The sequence below is a fragment of the Chrysoperla carnea genome, chromosome 5, assembly GCF_905475395.1.
Source record: "Chrysoperla carnea chromosome 5, inChrCarn1.1, whole genome shotgun sequence".
NCBI classification, from domain to species: domain Eukaryota; kingdom Metazoa; phylum Arthropoda; class Insecta; order Neuroptera; family Chrysopidae; genus Chrysoperla; species Chrysoperla carnea.
The window spans coordinates 7,491,404-7,499,928 of record NC_058341.1 but is presented as its reverse complement, the minus strand read 5'-3'; the positions used below and the strand labels follow the sequence as shown (position 1 = coordinate 7,499,928).

The 8,525-nt window shown below is 29.2% G+C and overlaps 1 protein-coding gene across 2 annotated transcripts; it reads left to right on the top strand.

Annotated features, from left to right (window-relative positions):
• The first annotated feature begins 6,934 nt into the window (after positions 1–6,934).
• Positions 6,935–7,941, top strand: LOC123300940 (chloride channel protein E). Of its 2 annotated transcripts, XM_044883617.1 has the most exons (3): positions 6,935–7,056; positions 7,213–7,322; positions 7,400–7,941. In XM_044883617.1, exons 2-3 carry the CDS (start codon positions 7,218–7,220, stop codon positions 7,697–7,699), a joined length of 405 nt encoding a protein of 134 aa, XP_044739552.1. In that variant the 5' UTR covers positions 6,935–7,056; positions 7,213–7,217; the 3' UTR covers positions 7,700–7,941. The 2 variants fall into 2 exon arrangements, with proteins under 2 accessions (XP_044739552.1, XP_044739553.1); XM_044883618.1 differs by lacking the exon at positions 6,935–7,056 and having other exon boundaries at positions 7,204–7,322.
• Positions 7,942–8,525: the final 584 nt, after the last annotated feature.

The following is an 8,525-nucleotide window of genomic DNA, read 5'->3' as shown; positions in this document are numbered from 1 at the left end:
TGACGATACACATCAAATACAGCTATAGATTTCTCCCCTCAAAGTTACGGAAAGTCAGAAGATAAACCAGAAAGTCCGGTGATAGTGAAATAAATGTAATTTAAACAAATATCCTTCAAAAACTGCCCAGAATTGTCGAATTCATCTGAATTTGAAACAAATAATGAAAAAAATTACCTTTATTTACTGAATTTCGGAAGATTTATGTTGGGATAAAACTATACGATGCCAGGTGTCTCCCAATCAAATCTGGGGAGTCTGAATCATGATTTGTTCAGCCCAAAACTTTCTTAAAACTAATAAAATCTCCTCCATTACTGTTGTAAAAAATAAAATAAATTTTAAATTGTAAATATAAAGAAGATTATCTATATTTCTAAGAATTAAAAAATCTATTTCATACTCTAATGAGCTTCTCTAATCATTGGACCGAATAATTTGAAAACAAATACACAAATTATAATTTTTTATATACTACCTTTTCAAGTTTAATTAATTTCTTGAATAAAATTGATTTGAAAGAAACAAGCATCTACTAGCTCGACTCGCAACGGAATTCCACAGTACGGTGGCTAAAAACAGGCTAAAAAAATAATATACAAGTGATAAAAAATATCAACAGTAATTTACTTTCTTTTTATTTATAGGCAATTTTATTACAAACATGACATACAAATTGCATAAGGAACGAAATTAAATCTGAATATTTTTTCACTAGCCTGTTTTTGAAGTACTGTCTAAACTATTCGATTTACAAAAAAATGCGTATTTATAAAGAACAACTTTCTAATTCAAAGCCTTCATCTAATGTTTGTCAGCTATGAATCAGAGTGAGGTGTTAATTGAACCTGAAAACATATATCAACTTAAAAAACTCCTGTAGAGTCCACAAATCGAACTTGTTAATTATTCTCAGTTTTCTACAACATATTTCTCTTGCCACTAAATTAAAATGTCTCTATAAACGATTTTTACTGTAAATATAAATTTTTTTGTTATAATTTTATGCAAAATCTTTTAACTCTATAAATATTTTTAAATAAATTTCTTAATTAAAAAAAATAAGATTTTAAAATTTTTTGTAAATATGTATTAGATTTTTAAGAAAAAACTTGTAAATACTTTTAAAAGAAAAATTTAATGTTTATAAGGAAATGAAAAACTTGTACAAAATGAAATTATAAAAAAATTATGATAACCATACACCAAAAAAAAAAATTAATAATAAATGTTAAATTTTCTTGTTTTTATAAATAAAAAAAATAATAATTTTTTCATCGACGATATCGAAAAAAAAAAACCGAAAACTTTCTCAATTCATCCTTGATGTGTAAGTATACCCGCACTCAACGTTTTTTTCGTATTTTTGGGTAAGTATATATCCACTTACATAAATATGTTTGCATTTTCTAATCGAATTTTAGGTAAATCTTTTTAGCGAATTTTCGAACGGAAATGGAGCTATTGCTTTTGTACTGATGATGGAATTTTCGAAAAATTTCTTCTTACCCTCATCGATTCTACCTAAGAGATGTCAAAAATGACCATCGTTAAATTTTATCGTTAAGTTTATGTGGTTTTAAACTCTCTAGCGGTCACAATTTTGGTCCGATTTGACTAAAATTTGGTATCAAGAAGTGTTTTGGTATTTGAAAGGTCAAGTTCGTCGATGAGAAAATCGGCAGATAAACAAGGGTGGGAGAGTGGTTTGCGCAAAGTTTTAAGCAAAATAAATAGTGAGTTTTTCTCTAGACGCATTAGTATTCGATATAAAAATTCTTGAAAAATTAAAAATGTAATATTCGATTTTAAGAAAAGTGTGTTTCTTTTTCAATCTCTGAAGGAATTCGGTTAACTAACGCAGCTTTTGTCTGCGAATTTTTTTTTAAGTTTGCATTAAATAAACTTAGTAGTGGAAAATCTACCGGATTCTAATAATAAATTCGAAAAAATTTGAGAGAAGGCTAATTTTTGTTTTTGAATAGTTTTTTTCGTTGTAAAAAACAGAAAAAGGGAATTTTCCGTTCCGGCATGTTCCGCACGACCTTCTACACGTGATTTTGGGACAATTTATCTTTACATTGTTTTCTTTGATGACGTTTTCTTGAATATCTCTGCTTCTATTGATCAGATTGAGACGAATAAAAAGAGAATTATTTGTTATTAATTTCTTCATCGACCTTGATGCTATCGAACCCTAAACGGAGCAAAACAAACTCTCAAAATCTCAAAAACCACGGTAACCTCATATTTTCAACTTTCTTTGATTACTTTTCGAAAAATGAAGGAATTGAGTTGAAATTCTTGAAACACATGAACACATGAAAGTTCCAAAAACTACATCCTACAAAAGATTTGGAGTCTTAGGGTCTTTGTATCAAAAACATTTTTTTTGTGCAACACAATTCATTTCAAAAACTTTAATAAGTATTTGTTTTTTGTGTCGCTTCAATTGTTTTAGAAAAAAAACAATTCGTCTGAGAACTTTCTATGAATGATTTTTAAACTACAATTTTTATTAATTAAACTCCTCAAACAAAAAGAATGGAATAATGGACGAATTGTTATAAAAAAAAGAATATTGAGAACATAAGACGGTGATGGCTGGATAATAATGTGGTCTACGTGCCACAATTAATAACAACAGAACCTCCAAAAAAAAAATTAATATGATTCCTATTAACTTTCTGATCGAAAGTTGTTTGTTTCACCTAGAAATTCTTATGATGTATATACCTCAGAAACTTATCATTCAATCGCAAAATCAAACAGATTTCCATTTTATGAACTATTTGTGTTAATTCGAAATCATTTGACGATTGGATGAGTCTTTATCGAGATATCATCAGAATTGCTTCAAATTACTTTACAGAATTTTAGGTAATATATCTCAAAAACTACTCACTCACACGTTAAACGGATCCGAGTAATTTTCTCGATTTGTTCACAACCCCGTAAGAAAATTACAAAAAATCGAGAAAATTATCTTGTCTCCAAAAAATCTGTCGTAAGATTTTACGACTGAAATAGTAGTTTCTGAGATATTGGCTAAAATCGTAAGTGAGGAATGATATCCCAGAGCAATTCTTCCGTAGAAACCACAAAATCTTGTCGTTCAATCAATAATCCAAACAGATTTTCGTGTGTTTGGATTATTTAGGACTATTAGCGCCCAAAAAACATAAAATTCGAATTCCTTCAATGATTACATGCCCATTTTTTGAGATTTCCAGAACCGCTTCGAATTAAAAACCTTGTGTACAGGATTTTAGGTGATATCTCAAAAATGTCTCACTCAATTGTTAAATGAACCCGATTTTTGTACTTTTTGGGTCAAAATAACACTATATACCAAGTTTTATGAAATTCCGAAACGAAAAATTTGTGCTGATTTTTTCGATTTTTTCAAAAGGGTTCCCCTTAAGAAAATTAATAACTAAATACAAAATTCGGGTTCATTTAACGATTAGATCAGTAGTTTCAGAGTTATTGGCTAAAATCGTCCTCAAGGAATGATATCCCAAAACCATTTCTTTAGTATAAACCTCAAAATTTGTCTTTCAATCCAAAATCTATCCAAATTTTCTTGTATATTTATTTTCAAATGTAATAAGGGTCCAAAAAACACACAATTCGAGCTCATTCGATTATCAGATGGGTATTTTTTGGAGATTTCCAGAATCGCTCCGAATTGAAACCTCTGTATATAGAATTTTAGGTGATATTTCAAAAATGTCTCACTAAATCGTTAAATGAACCCGATTTTTGTATTTTTTGGGTCAAAATTACCTTATGTACCAAGTTTTATGAAATTCCGAAACAAAAAATTTGTTCTGATTTTTTCGAGAAAATTGCAAAAAATCGGGAAAATTATTTTGTTTCCGATTTTGATAAAAATCATTTTCTAGAGTAATTTTGGTCCAAAACATACGAAAGTCGGGTTTATTTAACGATTGGGTACGTACTTTTTGAAATATCGACATAATTCGTATACGTCGATTATCAATTCTCGGAGCAGAAAGTTCTTGACTTGGCCACCAAAGGCCATTACCATCACGACTTTTATCACTGTGAGAGAATAATCCGTACGATGCGATGTGTATGCGTACACCTGACACACATCTGTGTTTCGAAGGTAGCTGCTATGGCTACACCAAGAGCATGTGAGTGTGTAGAGTCCGTCTTCGGCACCTGGTATAAAAAAGTTTCTTTGTAAAGTACCTTTAGTATAGTAAGTCGTATCAGACTGCTGTGTGAGAGTGTAATCAAGATGGTCCTTGCTAGGTAAGTCATCTTAATATTTACCACAGCCTTGTGCCAACCAGTGGCATTCAAACAACAGCAATTAATTAATATTCCAAACGCAGTTATATTTTAAAAGTGGTTAATGCATTTTAAAAATGCATTAACTCACCCCATATCACGTAAATAAAACGTTTTTAAAAACAATTTGAAGACACGCCACATGACTACTATATACACGGTGTTCTGTTATTAACTTGCCTACACAATAAGCTCATAAAGACGAACAAAAAAGTTCTTTACCAAATTTCGATCTGAGGCCTGATTCGGGAGATGTGACTATGGGAAAATAGAAAGATTTATGAATTCACAGACCTATAAAATTCATTAAATTAATAGGTGTCACTTAGAGGAGACTATCATAAAACAATAATTGATTTAATTGGATCGTGAATACTAAAAAAAATATTTTGTTGTTATTATTTATAAAGAAAACAAAAATATAAATCACCAATAAACAGTTAAATGTGGGAGGTATCAAATTATAAATTAATATAGGTACGGGGCAGGGGGGAATAAATTGTGTAATACAGAATACAAAATCTTAAACATTGTATAACTTTACAACTTCAACACACAACATACATACTTCGGTTTGTCTCGGTGTATGTGTATCTCAGCATATATTTATCAAAACGGACAATTGTTCGTCTTGCCAAATATATGCCTAACGTATGTGATATTCGCACGATTAGTTGCGTACAACACTTAATTTACCAAGAAACGTAGTGTAGGTTTTAATGGGTTAGTTTTTATAATAACAAAAGTAGCCAAATAGAGTTTTTTTGTAATAATTTTGCATTTAGAGACGCCTTCCACTATGATAAAACACATCCTTTCTTTAAGTTGTGTTTTATTGGTTTCATTCAAAATGTTATTGAACTGTGATTCGCTAAAGATATATTAATTTATTTTGTTAATTATCTCGCAAAGTAGGCCTCAGATCCAAAAGTGGAAAATTACTTTTTCCTTCGTCTTTATGAGCTTATTCTGCAGGATAACGATCTGCAGTCAATAACAGAACGCTCTGTATATAGAGGTATCGAAAAAAAAAACGTTACTCAATTGTCTGTGAAAATTGACCATCTGCCCCCAATCAAGATCTCTACACAACAATCAAACAAAAATACATAAAAATAAGTGTTAGAAACCGCTGATCAATCAATAAAAATAATGTTTTTCAACCCCCCTAGAAAATTATCAAAATCTAAACACATGCCAAAAATCGTATATGAAAAAAAAAACTATTTCAAAATTTTATTAATGGAATAGTTAGTACGGTATAAATATATATACGATATATGTATTAAATAAAGATAAAAGTATTAAAATTTAAAAACATCTGCTTTATGTGCGTGTAGTTAAGAATACGAGCCCTTATTTTAGTTTATGAACGAATCTAATTTTATATAAAAGGGCAAATAAATTGACTACCACATACGTTGTTGGAAATTAAAGAAAATTGAAGAAAATTTTCCGTAACTAGGCAGAAAGTCGAAAGTGTATCATATACCAAAACTCAATAGTTATGGCGTTATAGCATAAAAGGGTATTCCACTATTTTTGAAAAAGTACTTCAAAATGTTCATTTTGCTAATAAAAAGCCTCCAAAAATTTATTTCGGAAAAATACACACGCTTTCTTGCCAAAAACTTAAATTAAATTTTAAACCTTTTTTAAACTGTCAAAAACGCGGGCATCCAATTTGATGACGTAATATGGGTATCACTATATGAAATAACACAAATAATTTTGACAAATATATTCATAGACAACTGATTATAATATAAATATAAATACTTATCTATGTATATATTATACCCAACTGTCTCCACTGAACTAACTGATGGTCTATGACTCATACCGCTATGACATCACTGCAGAGCTTACCCGCGTTTTAGGTCACGTGATATACAGTTTAAAAATTACGATTTTATGACTCGAAATCATTAAGTGCTTTTATGACTCGAAATCAGAATATTTAAGTATATGTTTACATAAATTTTAACTTTTTCAAATTTTATGATTTATTTTTGACTATCGAATACCCTATTCACGAAGCCATTGTGAAAATGATCTTTGGAAATGGTAAATTATGATAATTTTACTTTATTCAACTTTGAAAATGATCAGGATTCCGATTTTACTTCTATAAAACGTTTATAGTCTACTCCGATAATTTTCAATTACGTTAAGGTAGTACGAGCACCAAAGCAATTTTACATTTAGGGTTTGAAATTATTTGCACTTTATTTTCAACTTGGATGATGAATTTTGTTCTAACTTCATGAATGTAACTTCTTGGATTCATGTCTATGCATGGTATTTCAACAACTAACCCAGTCAATTGTTTGTTTTCACTTGTCTTATAGGGTCTCAACAATAATCTGATTATGTTGTAGTAACAATCTCAAATAACTTTGACTAGAATGTATGTTATTTACTGAAAAAAATTGAACTGCTTTAACACAACTCACATGGTCTGCTTTTAACGCAATGTGTATGTTGCACATCTGCCGTATTTAATATCAGACCATTACAATTATAAAGCGGACTAAATTCAAGTTTTTTTTTTTATGCGTAAAACTACTCTTCATTGATACATTTTACACGGACAGTGGCATATGTAATGCGTTACACTAATTTCACCGCTTTATATTAATGGTGTAACGAATAATTTTTAAAAAAAAGTACTGAAACTTCCTTAGTTCTGTTTGATTTGGCATTTAGATTTTGGAATCGATCGATGTGTGCGTTAGTAGATCTCGAGAACCATTTATTTATTTTTAATTTTTAAATTAAGTTTTATTTTTTTTAATTGTTAATAATTAGTTTGTGTAAGTTTATTAATTTTCGAGTGAGTTTTATTTCAAGTGCAAATTTATAATTTTTCATTTTTGTTTATTGAAGAAATAATGAAACGAAAACGACATCGTGAACATGAAAATCGCTCAACTTCAGAAAGTTCACAAAATCCAAATAAACGAATAAGACCTCCTTCACAACAGCAAAATTTATCGGTATTGTGATTTTTGAAAAAGTGATTTTGTTTTGTTTAAAAATAAAAAACAGTGATTTTGTTTTTCTTTTGTTTTAGCCAATAACGAATAATAATAATAATAACAATGGAACAACGGAATTTTTGAAATTAGCATTAGAACGCGTTTGCGCATTACAAGCGGAATTGGCACGCGACACAAATAATGACAATGATGATGATGATGAGAATGATAATGAACAGGTGGATCCTGAGACAGCTGGTTTTGCCGCATGCGCAATTGAAACATTCCGGTTTTTAGCTACAGAAGGTTTAACAGCTGATAATCAATTAATGCAACGATTATCGGAGCATCTGTTAGGGACAACGATTAATAATTTAGATTTAAGTAAAATTTAAAATCATGTTTGTGCCTTCAATTTTTTTTTTAAATTTTTGTTACCAAAATGAAAACGAATCTAGTCCGTACTGTAATTTTCTAGTCAAGATGATTTTCTTTTTTTGTACTTTGTATTTAAGTAGTTTTTTTTAATTTATTTAGGAATGTCGAAAAATTGGGATCCATAATTGTAGGAATTGTTAGAAATTCTATTATGGGATGTCCTGAAAGAAACTGTCGCATTCGAAGAGTTTTTGAAAATTTGTCGATTAATAATAATCAAATTGGAATTTTTATAAAAAGCAAATTTGTAGGAAATGAAATTTACTACAGTTTAGCTCTTAGCATTAATCGAGAAATTCTTTGAATACATGTTCAAATGCATTAGAAAAGCAGGAAATAATTTATTTGTGAAAAACAGAGACTTCAAAAAAGTTTGAAAATTTTTCGAAATCTTTCTTACTCATTGAAACAAATAAATGAAATTTATTTTTCGAAAGCGTCCTCTGGAAGAAATACACTATTTTAAATTGACGCAAGCGTAAACGGCTTCAAATTTTGTATTTCGTATTTTCTCGAAAATTTACTCTTTTTTTCATCATATCTCGTTAAGTTTTATACAAAATTCATCTATTTTCAAATTTTAAAACAACTCTATCATTTTCCTAACATTATAGATCAAAATTTTCCAACTAAAATATTCAGGTATGACACGTCATTTTAAAATGTCGTGTTAGACTTGAATATCTACCACAACAATAAATAAATTAATTCAGTATTATTTTGTAAGCATTTTTTACTTTATTTAATTTATTTTCTCAATTTGTAGACTAGAATAATTTTTTT

What these genes read in the sequence shown, in the direction of transcription:
- LOC123300940 (XM_044883617.1), top strand. Translation starts at nt 7,218, where the DNA reads ATGAAACGAAAACGACATCGTGAACATGAAAATCGCTCAACTTCAGAA. An exon ending in CACAACAGCAAAATTTATCG is followed by an intron (nt 7,323 to 7,399) that starts GTATTGTGATTT and finishes CTTTTGTTTTAG; the next exon opens with CCAATAACGAATAATAATAA.